The 20,884-nt window shown below is 43.3% G+C and overlaps 1 protein-coding gene across 3 annotated transcripts in view; it reads left to right on the top strand.

Annotated features, from left to right (window-relative positions):
• RNPC3 (RNA binding region (RNP1, RRM) containing 3) overlaps nt 1-20,884 on the top strand; it is a 132,098-nt gene that overhangs the window by 27,796 nt on the left and 83,418 nt on the right. For all 3 annotated transcript variants that reach the window (XM_069232417.1, XM_069232415.1, XM_069232416.1), the window contains exons 6-7: nt 5,953-6,021; nt 16,621-16,712. In XM_069232417.1, coding sequence (XP_069088518.1) covers nt 5,953-6,021; nt 16,621-16,712 — 161 coding nt within the window. The remainder of the gene's footprint in view (nt 1-5,952; nt 6,022-16,620; nt 16,713-20,884) is intronic.

The following is a 20,884-nucleotide window of genomic DNA, read 5'->3' as shown; positions in this document are numbered from 1 at the left end:
TTCCCAATTCTTGGGGAGAAATTGGACCTAGGTCTACCAGATACTGATGCAACTTTTCATTGAAGCAGTTACTTAAAATGTGTTCTTTCATAAACAAATTATAAAGCCCAACATAGTCACACACTTCATTTCCAGTTAACCAACCATCTAATGTTTTTACTGAGTAGTCTACAAAATCAACCCAGGTCTGGCTCGAGGATTTTTGAGCCCCCCTGAATCTAATTCTATACTCCTCAGTGGAGAATCCAAAGCCCTCAATCAGGGTACCCTTCATGAGGTCATAAGATTCTGCATCTTTTCCAGAGAGTGTGAGGAGTCTATCCCTACACTTTCCAGTGAACATTTCCCAAAGGAGAGCACCCCAGTGAGATCTGTTCACTTTTCTGGTTACACAAGCCCTCTCAAAAGCTGTGAACCATTTGGTGATGTCATCACCATCTTCATATTTTGTTACAATCCCTTTGGGGATTTTTAGGATGTCAGGAGAATCTCTGACCCTATTTAAGTTGCTGCCACCATTGATGGGACCTAGGCCCATCTCTTTTCTTTCCCTTTCTATGGCTAGGAGCTGCTTTTCCAAAGCCAATCTTTTGACCATCCTGGCTAACAGGGGGTCATCCTCACTGAGAGCATCCTCAGTGATTTCAGAAATGCTGGACCCTCCTGTGAGGGAAGCAACATTTCTGACTATCATTTTTGGAGACAGGGCTTGAGAGGCCCTGGTCTCCCTATTTAGGACTGGAAGGGGGGAATTGCCCTCCAAGTCACTAATTTCTTCCTCTGTGAAGTCATCCTCAGAGGGGTTGGCTTTTTCAAACTCTGCCAACAGCTCCTGGAGCTGAATTTTGGTAGGTCTGGAGCCAATGGTTATTTTCTTTATATTACAGAGAGACATTAGCTCCCTCATCTTAAGATGGAGGTAAGGTGTGGTGTCGAGTTCCACCACATTCATCTCTGTATCAGACATTATTTTGCTAAAAGTTGGAAGACTTTTTAAAGAATCTAAAACTGTTTCTAGAATCTAATTTCAAACCTTTAACAAACTTTTAACTCTAAAAGACAATGCTAAACAGGGACTTAACACACAAGGCCCTAGCAGGACTTTTAAGAATTTAGAAAAATTTCAAATTGCAAAAATGAATTTCTAATGACAATTTTGGAATTTGTCGTGTGATCAGGTATTGGCTGAGTAGTCCAGCAAATGCAAAGTCTTGTACCCCACCGCTGATCCACCAATGTAGGAAGTTGGCTCTGTATGTGCTATTTCAAAGTAAGGAATAGCATGCACAGAGTCCAAGGGTTCCCCTTAGAGGTAAGATAGTGGCAAAAAGAGATAATGCTAATGCTCTATTTTGTGGTAGTGTGGTCGAGCAGTAGGCTTATCCAAGGAGTAGTGTTAAGCATTTGTTGTACATACACATAGACAATAAATGAGGTACACACACTCAGAGACAAATCCAGCCAATAGGTTTTTGTATAGAAAAATATCTTTTCTTAGTTTATTTTAAGAACCACAGGTTCAAATTCTACATGTAATATCTCATTCGAAAGGTATTGCAGGTAAGTACTTTAGGAACTTCAAATCATCACAATTGCATGTATACTTTTCAAGTTATTCACAAATAGCTGTTTTAAAAGTGGACACAGTGCAATTTTCACAGTTCCTAGGGGAGGTAAGTATTTGTTAGGTTAACCAGGTAAGTAAGACACTTACAGGGCTTAGTTCTTGGTCCAAGGTAGCCCACCGTTGGGGGTTCAGAGCAACCCCAAAGTCACCACACCAGCAGCTCAGGGCCGGTCAGGTGCAGAGTTCAAAGTGGTGCCCAAAACACATAGGCTAGAATGGAGAGAAGGGGGTGCCCCGGTTCCGGTCTGCGTGCAGGTAAGTACCCGCGTCTTCGGAGGGCAGACCAGGGGGGTTTTGTAGGGCACCGGGGGGGACACAAGTCCACACAGAAATTTCACCCTCAGCGGCGCGGGGGCGGCCGGGTGCAGTGTAGAAACAAGCGTCGGGTTCGCAATGTTAGTCTATGAGAGATCTCGGGATCTCTTCAGCGCTGCAGGCAGGCAAGGTGGGGATTCCTCGGGGAAACCTCCACTTGGGCAAGGGAGAGGGACTCCTGGGGGTCACTTCTCCAGTGAAAGTCCGGTCCTTCAGGTCCTGGGGGCTGCGGGTGCAGGGTCTCTCCCAGGCGTCGGGACTTTAGGTTCAAAGAGTCGCGGTCAGGGGAAGCCTCGGGATTCCCTCTGCAGGCGGCGCTGTGGGGGCTCAGGGGGGACAGGTTTTGGTACTCACAGTATCAGAGTAGTCCTGGGGTCCCGCCTGAGGTGTCGGATCTCCACCAGCCGAGTCGGGGTCGCCGGGTGCAGTGTTGCAAGTCTCACGCTTCTTGCGGGGAGCTTGCAGGGTTCTTTAAAGCTGCTGGAAACAGAGTCGCAGCCTTTCTTGGAGCAGGTCCGCTGTCCTCGGGAGTTTCTTGTCTTTTCGAAGCAGGGGCAGTCCTCAGAGGATGTCGAGGTCGCTGGTCCCTTTGGAAGGCGTCGCTGGAGCAGGATCTTTGGAAGGCAGGAGACAGGCCGGTGAGTTTCTGGAGCCAAGGCAGTTGTCGTCTTCTGGTCTTCCGCTGCAGGGGTTTTCAGCTGGGCAGTCCTTCTTCTTGTAGTTGCAGGAATCTAATTTTCTAGGGTTCAGGGTAGCCCTTAAATACTAAATTTAAGGGCGTGTTTAGGTCTGGGGGGTTAGTAGCCAATGGCTACTAGCCCTGAGGGTGGGTACACCCTCTTTGTGCCTCCTCCCAAGGGGAGGGGGTCACAATCCTAACCCTATTGGGGGAATCCTCCATCTGCAAGATGGAGGATTTCTAAAAGTTGGAGTCACTTCAGCTCAGGACACCCTAGGGGCTGTCCTGACTGGCCAGTGACTCCTCCTTGTTTTTCTCATTATTTTCTCCAGCCTTGCCGCCAAAAGTGGGGCCTGGCCGGAGGGGGCGGGCAACTCCACTAGCTGGAGTGTCCTGCTGGGTTGGCACAAACGAGGTGAGCCTTTGAGGCTCACCGCCAGGTGTGACAATTCCTGCCTGGGGGAGGTGTTAGCATCTCCACCCAGTGCAGGCTTTGTTACTGGCCTCAGAGTGACAAAGGCACTCTCCCCATGGGGCCAGCAACATGTCTCGGTTTGTGGCAGGCTGCTAGAACTAGTCAGCCTACACAGATAGTCGGTTAAGTTTCAGGGGGCACCTCTAAGGTGCCCTCTGGGGTGTATTTTACAATAAAATGTACACTGGCATCAGTGTGCATTTATTGTGCTGAGAAGTTTGATACCAAACTTCCCAGTTTTCAGTGTAGCCATTATGGTGCTGTGGAGTTCGTGTTTGACAGACTCCCAGACCATATACTCTTATGGCTACCCTGCACTTACAATGTCTAAGGTTTTGTTTAGACACTGTAGGGGTACCATGCTCATGCACTAGTACCCTCACCTATGGTATAGTGTACCCTGCCTTAGGGCTGTAAGGCCTGCTAGAGGGGTGTCTTACCTATACTGCATAGGCAGTGAGAGGCTGGCATGGCACCCTGAGGGGAGTGCCATGTCGACTTACTCATTTTGTTCTCACTAGCACACACAGGCTTGTAAGCAGTGTGTCTGTGCTGAGTGAGGGGTCTCTAGGGTGGCATAAGACATGCTGCAGCCCTTAGAGACCTTCCTTGGCATCAGGGCCCTTGGTACTAGAAGTACCAGTTACAAGGGACTTATCTGAATGCCAGGGTGTGCCAATTGTGGATACAATGGTACATTTTAGGTGAAGGAACACTGGTGCTGGGGCCTGGTTAGCAGGGTCCCAGCACTCTTCTCAGTCAAGTCAGCATCAGTATCAGGCAAAAAGTGGGGGGTAACTGCAACAGGGAGCCATTTCTTTACAACATTTTTCTGCTACAATAACATGGAGCCTCGCGTCGCATAATGGGTGGCCTGCAACAAAAATCCTCATGTCGAAGCCACCCAATGAAATTGGATTTGTAGTCCTCTAGGAGACCAATGGATCTGTTTATTTTTCAGATATTGAGTCCGCAGAGCTAGGTTCCATAAATAATGGTCAAGATAGCCCTATAATTTCTAAACACAAATTGTGGTAGTGATTACAATTTGATACTTCTGGCTTTCAGGGCTGGTGGTTGAAACTAGAAGTTGCCCCTTGCTGGAACAAATACTTGGTCATTCTTTCATTTGAATTATTCTGCAGAATTAGTTAAAATCCAAACCACCTAGAAAGGTGACGTTTCTCAAGTTTTATGAACATAAATGATATGATGTCATTAGGCTATCATTGTGAAAACAGAATTGTAATAACGTTAAATGAAAGGAGATTACATTAATAAAAATCAGTCAGCATTTTAGTGCTAAATGAAGACTGGAAAAAATGAATTATTCAAGTATAATTACAATTATATGGAAATATGCATTTATTTGTATAGTTGAATGAAATAAAATATTTTTGTTACACGTTTGTTTTCACTGGCGTGGCGAGCATATTTAAGGCCCTAATTCCCTCTTGGCTATTCTAAATGAGGATGTGACATGGTTGTGGAGAGGGAGGAATGAATATTTGTAAACAAATATAGACTTGGGCATATATGTATATGGATGCATGTTTGTGGTACGATGATACTAAGAGGATATAAAGTTATGCTAGGGCTTAGGAAGCTTTCAATGGGCATATGAGGTATGAGTAAGTGGGATGAGATAAGCGTATGAGACGTGTGTTTCACATGCCAGTAAAATAAAAATGACCAAATAAAAGAAATACAGAAAGATTATTAGCACAACAGTGCACAGTTTTATTTCTACAAAACATGCTAGTGTCAGAAAGTACGGCTTTCTGCCTTACAGTTTGCATGCTCTAATGACTTCACAAAAGAAACAACAACTGAAATAATACTCTCAAAGCCTTTTGAATGGGATCTTTGATTTACTTAACAGTTTTTCTGCATGGTTTAACTTCTTGTCCTCTGGATAGATACTCCATAATGTCTTCTAAATTTTAATAGAACAATCTTGCATAAGCTATACATATAGATAAGCTGAGTGAAATATTATATTTACTGCTAATATTAAATGAGCGGTGGGCATCATGAATCTCCATGAAGTTTCACTCTGGAGACTCTTGCCCCCTTTCCATGCACATTAATAGGACCAAGTGCTTTGGTAAATCTTCACAAATACAATTCACTTTTAGGAGCCAATTACTAGATATAATGTGTTGCCTATCAGCATAATGAATATAATAGCTCCTTAAATAAGTCTATTATCCGAGGGACTCAAATAAAACTCTGTCTGAGCTGGAACGTTTAGTGGTTTCGTGAACGCACTATGGAGCTGGATGACCACCTTACCACAATGTATTTTGTATACTAATGTGAATGTATTTGGCAGATTGTCTGGAAACTAAGACAATTACTTTGCCACTAAAAAAAAAAAAAGAAATCCCACCAGAGCCAGGATTCAAACCAAAACTATCTGGTTTGAAAAAGCTGACGATTTAGCTAAAGTGCCACTTGAGTCTGTGAAAGGACGAACTGCATCAAGACTGGTGAATTTTCAGTGCATTGATTCATCATATCTGTAACATTTTGCAAGAGAGAAATCGCCGAAAAGGGTCACCTGTGCATCTGTGTTGCAGACATTAATAAAACGCAGTAGGATTCAAGACACAGATGGCTCCTTGTGAGTGCATTGAAGTCAAGATTCAAAAAACAAAATCTTGATAAGTGGTCTCATTGGGAGGGGAACAAAACATAGATGAGCCATGGTCATAATTAGTTTCCTTAGTTACCTCTCCTTTATAGAATTGGTTGCTTCGTAAAAGGCGGCATTGAGGTTTTGGTGGTAACTTTAGTATCATATTTATGATTACTCAAATTTTGATTGCAAGTGGTTATTTTCCATATTTCCAGGTTCTACATCTAATGAATAAAATGAATCTGCCAGCACCTTTTGGACTTTCAACTACTGCACCTCCTGTGGTAAGACCCTTTTGTACTGAGAATCTGTCTCTGGTTTTAAATAAGTTCTTACCTTTTAGCTCAGTATTCTAAAAACACATGCTGTTCTGTTTCTTTTGCATTGCTTTTGTATTCATGTTTTCACTTTCTAAACCTCTTAAAAACCACTCAGTGGTTAGCTTACACAGCCTGGAAGGAATCTACATAATGCCTTATCCAGTCTGCCCGTTGCTGCCCTGCCTGTTACATTAAAGGCCCCAACAAAGATGCAAAATGTGCATTCTCCATTTGGAGGAAGAATTTGAGTGTAATATAACTGTTTGGTTGACCATGTTACCAGTGACTCCAAATTAGAATAGAAACTTGCCATCAGAGCCACTAACCTAGTATCTTGATTCTTGTTTGTGGATTTCACACCCCAGTGCTTAAATGACATGCTAAACTGAACATAAAATAACTAGCCTTGAAAAGGTGCATCTAGCGCAAGGAAAACTCCCTAAGTGGATCAGCCTCAAATGAAGTCACTCCTCCATGTAAAGAATGTCTCTGATAACTGCGTGCCTTATCCTAAGAACAAGCACGGAAAAAGACATGACAGTCAGCTCTGCCCACTGTCATCAAAATCACTCTGTGTCGAAAGGCGCCCTCAATGTTGGAGGAAGCCCAATCTTGCAGAAAAGAATCTTAAAGCTGAGAAGATTCTCAAGGCCAAGATGATACCAGTCAAAAAGCGCCTTAGAGTGAAGCAAGACTTCAGCGCCAAGACCTCTGTCAGCATGAAGGATCATAAATACCAGATGTGAAGCAGAGAACCATATACATAGTTCCTGACAAAAGATTTGTTGATTCATGGCCACACATTATACACCATCCTTTCCAAAAATCACAGGCTTGCATTTCAAGAGAACAGGCATTTCCAAATGGCCAAAAAAAGAAACACTAATATTGTGTGTACCTTACTGTCACCAATATCTCCACTGTCCATACACTGAGGATCTGATGAACTACCTACCTATCAGCTCAACCATGTATGAGGACCCAGTGCTGCAATCAAGGTGACATAGCATGAGAATTGGACCCAGTTAAGACACCACATCCAGATGAAACCACTCTTATGTGGTTATTGAAAAGACGGTAGCACACTACAAGGCTCCTCTTTCTCGACCCTTCAACAAAAAATATTTACGCCAGCCCACAAGACTTGCTCTATATCTGCTGAGATTTGCCCTAGACTCCCTTGCTGTACACACAGTTAGACAGGACTCATTTATGCAGGGGACAGTACAGTACAATGTGATGAACAAAGTTAAAAGGTAGATGCAGCAGTAAAATGAGTAGCTGTCAGGCTCAGTGTTTCTACACCGTGGTTTAGAGCTAATTCCATGGGGGTGTTAGGTAGCAATGGCAGGACACAGTGGGAGACAATAAAGGACCGAATGCTGCATCATCGCACAAGAAACATAAGAAAGGAGCTGTGATGGGAGGGGGGCGACTACATCCACTGCGAGCAATAGGTGAACTTTGGATGAAGTAGATGCATCCTCAAAGCAAGAGATGGGTGTAGGCAAAATAAAAATGGCTCGGAGTGATAGTATTTTTGATGGCGAAGATTTTTTTTTTTTTTTTTTTAAGAAGTTGCCTTCCTTTTATTGTCCACTTGACAAAATATTACTGTAATGATACTTTTTAATGATGATTGAGCTGTCTCCAGTTAGTGATTGTGGGTTGTCCCAGATGCCAGAACAGCCTATGTTTTTTTTAAGGTAGAAGCTGTGTGATCCAGTCACCGCAATTTGTTTGGACCCATTGAGTTCCAAAATATCATGAGAGCATGTGAGTAATTCACCAGGCGCTTGTTAGACTATATCCTAATCAAATAAAAATTGGCTTGAGAGAAATTTGGAATTCCTTTTCGTGTAAGCCCACTTCAGCCTATAATGCCTCCATTGGTGTACTGGGGCCTACGCACCTCTGTAATTCTGTTTAGGAGCCACTGTTATAGCTTTGATTTTATTATTAGTAGTAACTGGCTCTGTAGATCTCTGCCCATTACTGTTATGGAAGCAGAGGATGGCACCACTGCTTAGGCTCAATGTTTTGTCCAATTTTTCTGCCCACATGAGCATGTCGAACCATAGGCCATGGTAATTGAAACACTTTACTCCATCAACTTTTTCTCCATTGGTTTTAAAAGTTGATTTTAGCTTTTTGGATGTGTTAATCTGAATGTTATCTTAGTAACATTGATGTTTTTTTTTGCTTAGACAATACTTTTCGACTCCTTGGAGTAGATGCTGTATAAACAGTTCTGTTTGGGTCAGTAGCACTGTGTCACCCGACAAGAGCAATATGGATAGTTTATGGCCTCCAATTTTTGGAGACGTCCTGGTCATCTAATCATTTACTAATATCATTAATTAATGAAAAGATTGAGAAGCGTGGATGCAAGGCAAGGACACATCTTCTATGGACTCCTTATTTAAGTTTGAACTCTGGCGTAGGCGTGCCTCTTGCCCTGTATCGCACCCTAGGGGCTAATATTAATTTCTCCAGAACGCTGTCACCACTTACAGAAGACCATTGCAATGTTCCGTTCACAGAATCAAATACAGTTTTTCGAACAATAAAGACCATGTATAATGGAGATTTCTTTATCCAGTGTATTTTAAGCATCTTATGGAAGGCCTCCTGCCTGGTCAAGGGTGCCCAATCCCTTCCTGAATCCTGCTTGGAGGTCTGGTAAAATTTTATTTTTGTCAACTCAATCTTGTAGGTGATTCAAGAGGAATTTCCCAAACATTGTGCTTACTGCATCTAGCAGTGAAACTGGTCTTTTGTTTTCCTGCTTACTACGAGGCCCTTTTTTGTTGGTAGTATGATTGCAGTTTTCCAGGATGTAGGTATTTCCCTGTAGGACCAGGTACCATTGTATGGTGCTGTCAGTGCTGAAGACCATATAGATAAATTAGCTCATATGACATCCAGGGGAACTTGGTCCGGCCATGGGGCTTTATGGGTTTTTTGACTCCATTCCTCTTTGAACTCCAATGGCTCTTTACTAGGCTCATGTTGACTAATGGTAGGAGGTTCATCTCATATTATCATGCATAATAACTCTTTAGTCCAGAGATAGGGTTTAGCTCATCTTCCAATGCTGTCATATTAATGGCATTTGTTTTTTGTAAATATAAGGGCAGGAAGAGATTGTCTCATACTGAGCAATGAATCCCATTTTCCAAGTTCTTAAGTTGATCGTTAATAAATTCTTGTAACTTTCCGTGGTGTTTTTAAGGAGTTGTGTGCCACAAAGGGTATTGTGCATTGATCTAAGTGCACGTAATGAGTACTTACTGTAATGCATACTTTACTTATCAAACCACTTTAAGCTTGCGTCCGGTATCTGGCCTCTGGGTCTCTGCAGTCCCATTTAGTGGATGTCATGGACCCTAAGTGCTCGAAACGTTGCACAATTCACCTTTCCTGGGTTTTATCCTTTTCTATGAGCTGTAGGTGTTTTTGACTCCTATCTGTATTGGAGTTAATATCGTGAGTCTTGGGCACAGCAAGGTTCCAAATACATTTTTTCCTGTTTAGTCTAAGAACTAACAAGCCAAAGTCCAGGGCTCAAATGCCTGGCTGTTTGTCGTCACTTGGACAGTGCACACAAAGGCCAACTAAATGGTTGTGGTCGGTGTCGACACATTGAATAATTGCCATGTTTTGACAATATGCTAGGCTTCTACATTAAGTAAAATATAATCAAATGAGAATTGTCTTGCCTCCAGAGATAAATAATATTTTGGTTGGGAAGTGCAAAGATCTCTCGTAGGGTAAGTTCCTTTATAGTCCTAAGCACTGAATAGTCCCTCCCATGTGCGGGGACCCTGGGGCACTTCTTTACAATATATCCTCTGAAGTAGATGTTCGCCTTTCTTCGGTAAGGCCTGTAGAATCACTAAAGAGAGAAATTCATTATGCAGCCTTTAGGAGCAGGTTACAATGACCCAATTCTTCATCTTTAATAAAATAAAAAAAAGCATGTGTATATAATTTGATGGTGTTTTTAGAAAAAAAAAACCCAGCATAAATGTCTTTCGTAATCCCTTTTTTGAGGTAACAGAGAGATAAAGTAAGCCAGGACAGTGCAGCGCCATGGGCTGCCATTCTATGAGTGAAAATAGAGGCTGTGCCTTTAAGAAGCCAGAGACCACCAGTATCCCATCATGCTGAGCAGGTGACAGTTGCTTCAGTTCTTTTTTCCGGCTCCTGCTGACAGGATCCTTGAGCACTGAGCTCAACCTTTTTCAAAGGTTTTTTTTCTCCACAAAATCACACATTTTGTTCTCAACTGATTTATTCAACAGTTTGTAAATTTCTCCCTAGCATTTTCCTAATTTTTCCGACTGAAAAGTGAAATTGTTTAGTCAGAACAAAACGCCTTCCTTGATTGGCACGTGCCCTGCCTGTGGGAGAAAGGCGGACAAAACAGATCCTCTCATAGTATGTATACTTTGCCTTCCCTCAGGTCATGTTGCTAACACTGCAAGACCTTTTCTAGGCGAACCTTGAGAGATGGGGAGAAGATCCGACTACATGGCACCGAGGAGTGGCAAAGACAGCAAGCTTTATCTGAAGGTGGGACCTCAGGGTGAAGAGAGGGTCAGTCCTCTACCAGGGCCCTTCCAGCTGTCTCTCTTATTTCCAGAAAGAAGACAATAGTGCAGAAAAGACATTGAGGTACAGTGCCTACCTGTTCGCCGTCATCCACAGGCTAGTTATCGAGGAAGCGGCAAAGAATATCGTTGACACATGACCAGTCGGCATCGACACACAGACCTCGTTCGTTGTCGAGAAATCCATCTATACCACAACATCGACATAACTCGCCGTCAAAGTCCCCATCGATGTCGACATAATGTCATAGATCGTCGTTAAGGGCACCATAGAGGTCAAGACGTTGCCGTCAATCACCATCGATGAGTGGATTGACGTTGAGACATCAGAGGAGATCGCCGTAAATGCAGAGGAGGTTGACGTGGATATGTCTGTCACGATCTGTATTGCGGGAGGTGAGGAAAAAGAGGAGACTTGTTTATTCCTCGCCTGACTCGTACTATTCTAGGACATACTCCCCTTTCTCGAGGGTTGAGCCTTGTTCTCTGCCACCATCATCTCCTCCTCTGATGAGACTGCCACCTCCTCATCCTCCTCCATCAATGCCTCCTCCACCGGTACCACTTCCACAAACACGGTCACTCCCAGATCAAGGTCCAGGTGGTGCCATCAGTCAAGTAGGCACTGACATAGATCAAGACAATCATCACTTAACCGCCATGGTCATCGTTCTCGCCACTTGCATTTCCAATCTCGCCATCGGACCACTGATGCATCCTCCACTTCAACTAGAAGATATTCACCAACACTATTTGATTTTCCACCACCCCGAATTTCACCAGTGGATGACATCACAACACTCCAAGAGGTGTTGGCAAAGGGTGCTACAAAACTAAATGTACCCATGTCAACTTCATCCACTTCAACTTCAGTTCAGCATCTTTTCCACTGGTGCCAGGCCTCCTTGAACCAGCCATGGATCTTTACCTGACTCCAGCCATAGTTGAACCGACCCCTTCCAGACTTCAAAAGAAGTATCCCCCTCCAGAGCAAAATCCAGCTTTCCTCCAGTCAGATCCTACACCAGATTCAGTGATTATAGTAGTGGCGAAGAAACAACTTGCCACAACTCTCACCTTTACAGTACCCACAGTTAATGAGTCACAGGTTGGATTCTGTAGGTCGTAAAGTTTGCAGTTCCCTAGCAACACCTGTGAAAGCGGTCAGTGGAACTGCCCTTCTAGGCAGATATGATAAGCCACTGTGGGAATCCATGCAGTAGTTTGCTGAACATCCCCCCCAGGGATCAATGAGGATTTTCTGGAAGTCCTAAATGAAGGCTTGATGGTATCCAACCTAGTCACCAGTGCTGCCGAAGACTCATTTATTTTAACTGCACCCAAATAGTGCTACAGGGTTGCTTTCCAGAGACATTCTTGGCTCAGTCTTACTACCCTAAAACTAGAAGCCCAACAGAGTAATACATCTTCCTTTCTCTGGCTCCACACTGTTTGAAAGTCATAAGGGCAACAAAATGGCTAGAATGAAGGCGGAGATGGACACTCCAAAGGCAGTCGGCTTAGAGCAGTCCAGAGAGCAAAGAAAATGTTTCCTACCCTACCAACGACCTACCTATTCAGAGGGTTTAAACCCCTTATTGGTATCAAGGGCGTCAACAAAGCGGTGCTCAACAACAACGACAGCACCAACTGTACTAGTCATACGAGAGTAAGCAGTCTAGGGATAGACCTTCCTAGCAGCCTGCCCAAGGAGGCAAACATCCATTCAGGTTAAAACCCTGAATCTTTACTTCCCCCTTTTCTGTTACACACTCCGTTAGGGGGGAAGCATCCGACAATACTTAACAGAGTGACAAAACATCACTTAAGACACCTGGGTTCTTAATATTGTTCACAATGGATACTGTCTCTGATTCACAAGCCCTCCACCTTCCATTCCACTTAGACCATCCAGATTCCAAATCTCTCAATTACAAGTGGAGGTAACCATCGTCTTACAGAAGCAGGAGGTGGATCCCGTACCTCTTTCCCAGAGAGGAACTGGAATCTATTTAAGATACTTTTTGTCAAAAAGAAAGAAGAGCGCCAATTCAGACCCATTCTCGACCTCAAAACAGCCGACAAGTGGATTCGGCGAGAAAAGTTCCTGATGCTGCTTTTACACCAAATTTATCCCCAGTTACACCAAGGAGATTGGCTTTGTTCCATGGACCTTCAAGACGCATACTAACACTTTCCAATTGCGAGAAAGCACTGCAAGTTTTTGAGGTTTGTAGCAGGTCAAGATCACTACCAGTACAAAGTCCTTCCGTTTGGTCTCAAGTCAGCACCCAGAACATTCTGAAGTGCATGGCAGTGGTGACTGTTCATTTCAGGAAAAACAAAAGGTTAGTTTACCCCTACCTAGACGATTGGCTGATCAAGGTGTCTGTGTCTCAAGAAGCTCAGCTTAACTACCACTCGTCTTGCAGTCTCCTCAAAAGATTAGGCCTACAAGTAAACCTCAGCAAGTCAAATTCTGTCCCGGTTCAGAATTCCGCGTGCTGCAGCTTTGTCCCCTCCCGCCCGCCCTTCCGCAGCTTTGTCCCCTCCCTCCCGCCCGCCCTTCTGCGTGCTGCAGCTTTGTCCCCTCCCTCCCGCCCGTCCTTCCGCGTGCTGCGGCTTTGTCCCCTCCCGCCCGCCCTTTCGCGCGCTGCGGCTTTGTCCCCTCCCGCCTGCCTGCATGGTGCGGCTTTGTCCCCTCCCCCCACTCTTCCGCGTGCGGCTTCGCCCCCTCCCGCCCGCACCCCATGTTCGTGTTGCCTCTTGCTGTGTGTAGGAAGTTGGCTCTATATACTGTCTCAAAGTGAGAGATAGTGTGCACAGAGACCAAGGGCTCCCCTTGGAGGTTGATAGTGGCAAAATTAGATAATACTAATGCTCTGTTTTGTAGAAGTGTGGTCGAGCAGAAGGCTTATCAGAGGGTAGTGTTAAGCATTTGTTGTACACACACAGGCAATAAATGAAGAACACACACTCAGACTTAACTCCAGGCCAATAGTTTTTGTATAGAAAAATATATTTTCTTAATTTATTTTAGAACCACAAGATTTGAGGTAAGTACATAAAATGCAAGGTACTTCACACAGGTAAGTATAGAACTTTGATTTAAAACAGTAGTACACACAGTTTAGGTTAAAATGGCAATAAGCTATTTTGAAAGTGGACACTACAAAAATCAACAGTTCCTGAGGGAGGTAAGTAAGGGTAGGTTTCTCAGGTAAGTAAAGCACTTACACAGTCAGTCTCCTGGGTATATGCAGCCTACCCTTGGGGGTTCAAGGCAACCCCAAAGTTACTGCACCAGCAACACAGGACCAGTCAGGTTGAGGGGTCAAAGGAGGGCCCAAAACACACAGGTGCCTATGGAGAACAGGGGTGTTCCGGTTCTAGTCTTCTAGCAGGTAAGTACCTGCGTCCTCTGGGAGCAGGCCGGGGGGGGGTGAGGGGGGAGGGGGGGGGTTTGTTGATCACTGGGGGACACACACACAAGCCCACAAAACACACCCTCAGCGGCACAGGGGCGGCTGGGTGCAGTAGACAAAGTAGGTGTAGGGCTTGCTATTGAAAGCAATGGAGGGACCCGGGGGTCACTTAGGCGATGCAGGCAGGGCACAGGGGGCTTCTCGGGCCAGCCACCGACTGGGCTAGGATGAGGGCCGCCTGCTCGTCACTCCTGCACTGGAAGGTGGTTTCTTTTGGTCCTGGGGGCTGCGGAGGCAGTGCTTGGTCCTGGCGTCGGGTTCCTTGTTACCAGGGAGTCGTGGTCAGGGGAGCCTCTGGATCCTCTATGTTTGTGGGGACTCCAAAATAGTAACCCCTACCACCATTCATTATCTTTTTAAGTTCTCTCAGGGCTGGAACGTCTGTTTTACAGCTGGGAGAAGTTATGTCTTATGGGCCTTGTTTGTAATATCATTGCAGTAGGCCTGCTAGCCTTGAAAATGTGTCATGCATTGTGCCTTCTATGGGTTACATATATGGTTACACTTCATTACTTTCTCCTAATCTTTTTTCATGTGGTTATGCTCTCTAAGGGTTGGCTGTATGGTTATATGCCCATGTTTCCTCCAAATGCTATTTTTACTGTGTAATTTAGGGGATGTTCTGAGCATTGCATTCACCATACTATAATATTCGCTGCACGAAAACTCACCCCATAATGCTTTGCAGAGCATTACATTTACAATTAATTTTTGCTCATCTCAGCCTGTGGTGGTCCTAGGACAATGGGACCACCTTCAAAATGCTCTTTCTGTCTACATCAGTGGTTTCCAAACCTGTGGTCCGGTGACCCCTGGGGGTGCGCAATGCCTCCTCTGGGTCTGCGACTGCTTAGAAAATTAAATAATAACAGATTAGGTCCCCAGCTTTCAGTAATGACTCAGTGTGGGTCCCCGGATTCCAATAATGATTCATTGAGGGTCCCCGCATTCCAGTAATGATAAAGTGGGGGTCCACAGAAGTCAAAAGGTTGGGAGTCAGTTGTCTACGTCATGTCTCGATTCCCATACTAGGATAGTGGGGACCTCAAAATAGTAATCCCTCCCACCATTCAGAGTCTTTTAAGCTTTCCCATGGCTAGAACTTTTGTTTTACAGCTGTGAGAAGTTTTGTTTTAAAGGCCAGGTTTGTAATACTATTAAGGTGGGCCTGATAGCTAAACCTGCATTACTTTCTCCTTTTGTTTTCATAGGGTTACGCCCTTTAGGGGCAAACAATATGGTTACATGACCATGTTTCGTACAAGTGATACTTTTGTTATGGTGACCTCTAGGGGCTGTTTTGAGCATTACAGTCTAATGTATTTCTGGCGAAGGTTTATATGATAATTGTATGTTTTAATAATCTCTCCTTATTACAACTATGACCATGATTCTGACCAACTTAACATCCTTATTACACTAGAACTGTTTAAACAGTCTTGATATGTTTGGGTGACCCTTCTAGTTCATTTCTCCTCTGTGGCTGTCTTGTGTCTTTTTTTGGGGGAATTGTGTTAGCCAGCCAAACAGCACCACCGATGGTGGGGTGGTGAAAGTGGTATTCTCTTGGAATTAGCTCGGCACATTTAAATTAGGATGCTAAATGGCAGCATTTACATTTTTTGCTGCAGATAGAGGAAGAAGGTAAATGGAAGTGCTTTAGTTACATGCAGGGCCACTGGAATTATATGTCAGGAAAAGACGAAATTATGAGGCAGGGATTGACCAATTTATGTGCCCAGTAAAGTCCAGTTATGAATTTACAGTGCCAGTAGCTCTAACTCAAGCAAATGCGAGACCTATTGCAGCCGAATACCCACAGGCCAGCAGGCCAACAGGCCAACAAGCTTACTGTGGCTTCTGACGATTCATATAGTCATCGGGAACATCTGTATGTTTGGGCTACAAACCAACACAGATCACCTGCACACAAAGATAGAGATAGACACGTCAGTGCCTAGGTTCCTTTGCATCCTAATTACTTTTAGAGGTTTATGTGAGCTTCGCCATCGTAATTTGCTGAATGTGTTCATTGAATTTCTAGTGCCTGTGTGCCCATGTTTTCTCTGCGCTATCGATAATCCTTCTCTTGCTCCACCTGCACTTACTCGCTCCTGCTTCTCAACGTTTGGGTCTTTGACAGTCTATGTTCTCTTATAGTTGTTTTCCTTAGTCTATGTTTCATTTGTGCTGTGAGATACTCTGGTCTTTCACTTTCATTTGCAGTATGATTTCTCATAATTTTGTAATGTGTTGCAGTTTCTGCCTTATCTTTGTGCCTTTGCACTATCTGTACCTCTGCTGTATCTTATTCACATGTGCCTTTGTTCACCTCCACCCCTTAATCTGTCTTTGTTCTCTCAAGCTTCTAATCCTTTCATTGACCCATGTGCCATGTCTTCCTTCTCAGTCTTTCCTGTCTGAGCAAGTGATTTTGTTTGCTTTTGCCTATGCATCCCAAGGACCCTCCTTTGCCTGAAGAAGAGGATTATGAAATGGAGGTTTCTAGCAGAGAGGAGTCAGAATATGAAAGCGGCGAGGAGGACAAAGACAGGTAATATATCATTTTGTTCATTTTTTCAGTTCAAAACTGTTGTGTTATTTTATTCTAATAAGAGAGGAACATGGTATGACTGAATCATATGCTTAAAATATGTACAATAATGTAATTTAAAATAAGGTTTACATTATATTTTTATTTTAATGCTCCCTGTTATACTACAGTATTTTTCTGATGAGTTTTGTAATAATTTCCATAATTTATTTCTGTTATGTCAGTTTAAGCATCCGTTGGATTAATTAAGATGTTATTGTTGTGCATGAGGGTTGCATTCCTTATTGCTCATGGCATAAGTTCTCTGATGTGATTGTAGGGTGTGCAGAGGTATGATTAGTCTGCCTCTCAAAGACTCGAAGCACTGATATATTTTCTGACATCCAGAGATTTTCCTTCAGCAGCCATTTATTTTCTTTTGGACTTCAACAGCCTGTTTCTATGTATCATCTGGAATGAAGTCTGTCCTTCTCCTTTTAATGTTAACAGTTGATTCCCTTATTAAGTGAAACACACATAAAACTCTTCTGGGCGAGCATTAATATGCCTTCTCCCAGTCAGATCTGAAACCGACAAGTAGGCCTACTTCTTCTTCTGTGATGATCATCTTCACCTCAGCTTCATATTCAGCAAGACCTAACCTCATCCAAAAATTATCAAAGATAAAACAGTGGCAAAGCAAATACCTCTATGCAATTTACTGCTGCATTGAAGCTTCACACCATGTAATTGTCCTAAAAAAAATAATATGACAGTGTGTGTCCCCAAGAAAAACTTCAGCAGGGCAAAGTAGAAGGATGTGCAGCTAGAGATCAGTCTGGAGGAAGGCGAAAAAGAAACAGAGGTTTAAGCTATAAATGAGGGCAGGATTGAACTTATCTGTGGTGTTTGAGAATGTAGAATATTTTGTTGGTTTGGCTTCATCACATTAGTGTTTAAAAATATTAATGATGCAGCCATGGCACTACAGTTGTTTTGAATGATGAGCAAAAATGATTTTGTTGATCCATTAATGTTTAATACATGTAGCAGGGAGGTTGGGAAGAGCGGACAGTGCATAAAACAAACCTAGTTGGTTACTGGTTATTGATTCACCATCTTGGCACTTTTCTGGAAGCTGCATCTACTTGGTTCTCTTCAGCAGTTTTGACATACAGAGTGGATAGGCACTTGGGGGGTCAATTAAAATTAAGTGGAAGGAGCATGTACATGAGAGCTTAATATTGTGATTGTGTTGAATCCAAATAGCTAATGCAAAAAACAAAATTGCTAGTCAACCCATTCCTTTCTGTAAAAGCTAATCTACTGGCTATAGAATGTTACACATACACTGCTTCCTGCAAAGAGACGACGGTCTTGCCATTAATTTCCAGGAATCTGTCAGGTTCTCTCAACTTGAATTGGATCCTTTCCCTCAAGCAGAATTAATGGGAGTGCTTTGTTACCCCCTCCCCCAGCCTTCACTCTAACTTTAGCTAGCTGTTTGCTGACCTTTTGACTCCTACTAGTCAGCACTTTTGCATTTTTAGTATTGAGTGACTTCAGCTCTTGGGCAAATGATTTGAACAATACTGCTACGTCTGTAAAGATTGACTTATTAGCTGGCCTTGATTTACAGGAACTGAATTTTGGCTCCATTTATTAGAAGGGATATTTGTTGGACGTAATTTTTGCATCCCTTGATATACTTAATTTTGATTCTCTCATACCTCAAGTATGAACCAAACAGTCTTTTCTGTTTAAAATTAGGTTTCCTGTTGCCCAAACCAAAGAGTCCCCCTCTTCTGGCAAGGTTTTTGCTAAGTCTGTCCGGTCTGTATTTTGAAGCTCTAGAGAATGTTTTGGAGGATCATAATCACTTCTAATTCAACATGGGAGAGAAGGAACTCTCCTTGGAGAAAGAGTTAGGAAGATAGAACAACTGGCTAAATTCCTCTTGCTCTTCCCTCCTCCGAGTCCTCCTCTCGCTATAAAAGACCTATCTGTGCCTGTATATGGCAAAGTTATGGGCACCAAAATTGTTCTGCAAAACAGTTGAGAAGCCCTGGCTAAATAACAATGTTCCTGTGCATAGAAGACAGTTGAGGGATACTCTTAGATAATATCAAAGTTATGGCATCTAAAGCAAGTTACTATGTCAATAAACGTTTAACAGCCCAAAACTCTACCAGAGACATTTTTAACTTCTTTAGATCATTAAAAGCCTTTGAAACTGTGAATTCTCTCTTGAAGACGTTCCAGATGTTCTGTGGTAAACTTTCAAGGTTTTTTTTTTTAGGATAAAATCAGATATGTTTGCAAGGCCTTCCCTTCTAAAGCTGGGATCTTGTAAGAGGACAAGGCTGCTTTGTCAGATTCCCCACAGGAACCTCTGTAAGAACTGGATGCTTTCAAGCCTATTCATTTGGCCGATCTGACATAACTGCAGAATACTATTGGTTCCGACCTTCTTCCGCCACCAAATTATACAGAAAATGCCCTGCCTGGTCCTCAAGCACTTCCCAGCCTCTGTAACAAGGACCTATAGTTGGCAGTAGTGGCTAAAATTTGGAAATGAGCAGTTTTGATATCTTTGCCAAAAATGGCTAATGCTGAACAAAGGGTGGGGGGGATATTCTGTCCTGGACGATCTCAGACAGCTGGCCGACCAGGACACCTCTTCAGCTCTGTTGCTAGTGGGTCTCTCCTCAGCCTTTTCACCGTCTTCCACAGTTGGTTACTGAAGCGGCTGGGGAAAGAAGTGTAGAGGGCACTGCATTAACTCTGTTATATAACAGAGAGAACTGAGACAGTTCAACTTGGAGCTTTCTTATCTGGCTTCAGGCCAGAGGGTTCCTCTGATGTCTACACTAAGCCCTGCTTTGTTTAATTTATATGTTCAACCGCTTGTAGGTTTAATCTGCTCCTCTGGTCTAAAATTGCCTACTCCAGTTATTATATTACTATTTATTTCAGTTGACCGTGACATGAGAACATAGCCAGAGCTTTCTCAGAGTATATGGTGTTAGTGACAAGCTCAATGCGTAGTAATTTGTTAAAATTCAGTTCAGAAAGCAGAGTTACTGATGACTGCACAGAAAAACTCCCCAAAACCTTGTGGCCTGGGTTTTGGCCTGAACAAATCGGCCCTCCTCCATCATTCGTCTCCAAGATTCAGAATCTGGGTGTTCAGATGCATCAAGAGTTGACCTTGGCCAGTAATGTGAGCAAGATATCCTCTATCTGCATCAATTTAGTGAAAGTTCTATCCTGACCTTCCTACCAGCAGAGACTAGACCTTTGGTAGTGAGAGCCTATATTCTGCATTGACTCAAACTTTTTTTGCATCCTGTGCGATGCTACTACAATACCTACAGTGAATTCAAAGTGATGCAGCCCTTTTGAATTTGCGTTTACCTCAACAATACTCAGCGTCTCAAGCACCCAAAACTATTCACTGACTCCCTATGTCTAAGTTGATTGAATTCAAGGCTATGTGCCTGGTTTTCAGGACCTTACCTCGAATGACCCGAATACCTGCAAGAAAAATTCGATCTTTATCCTCTCCGTCATTGTTTAAAATTGGCCAGTCCTTGCTTTTGTCGGTCGGTAGGATTTGTTGAACACAGATGGGAGGTCGAGTATTTTCAGTTGCAGCTGCCATAGTGTGGAACTCCCTATTCCTGAACTTATAGCTGTAAGACGCTCTGCCTGGGTTTGGTAAGTCTTTAAATACCTGGCTTTTAAAGAAAAGAAGGTTCTCCCTTTCTGTCAGTTGGTATTTGTTGTACCAACGACTTACGTTGGCAGGTTATTTCCACTATCTCAACACCAACTGGTGGTGGTAATATTGAACATCTCCGCCTTGACACCATTAATTTTTAATTAAATGAAATGGAAGACTGGACTAAATTATTATAAGGCTGATGTTTTAGCAACAGAATTGGGTTCTCTAGCCCTGGAAATACTTTGTTCTCTCCAGGCATTCTGGGAACTGTACAATTACTAATTATTGTTGTAATGTGTGTTATTTATTTTAATTAGGTTTTGGCTTTTCCTGTGCTTACACAGCATATTATTCAAATTTGAAAGCATTTGAGTTTCGTTGTGTTTGCCTTTTATAAATTTTCATGCATTCACTTTCCTTCCTTTCCACCTTTTTGAGACATTTACCGGCACCAGGCTGAGATTCT

Source organism: Pleurodeles waltl, chromosome 4_2 (genome assembly GCF_031143425.1).
Source record: "Pleurodeles waltl isolate 20211129_DDA chromosome 4_2, aPleWal1.hap1.20221129, whole genome shotgun sequence".
NCBI classification, from domain to species: Eukaryota; Metazoa; Chordata; class Amphibia; order Caudata; family Salamandridae; genus Pleurodeles; species Pleurodeles waltl.
Note: the sequence above shows the minus strand (reverse complement) of the source record. Positions and strands in the feature narration are given on the sequence as shown.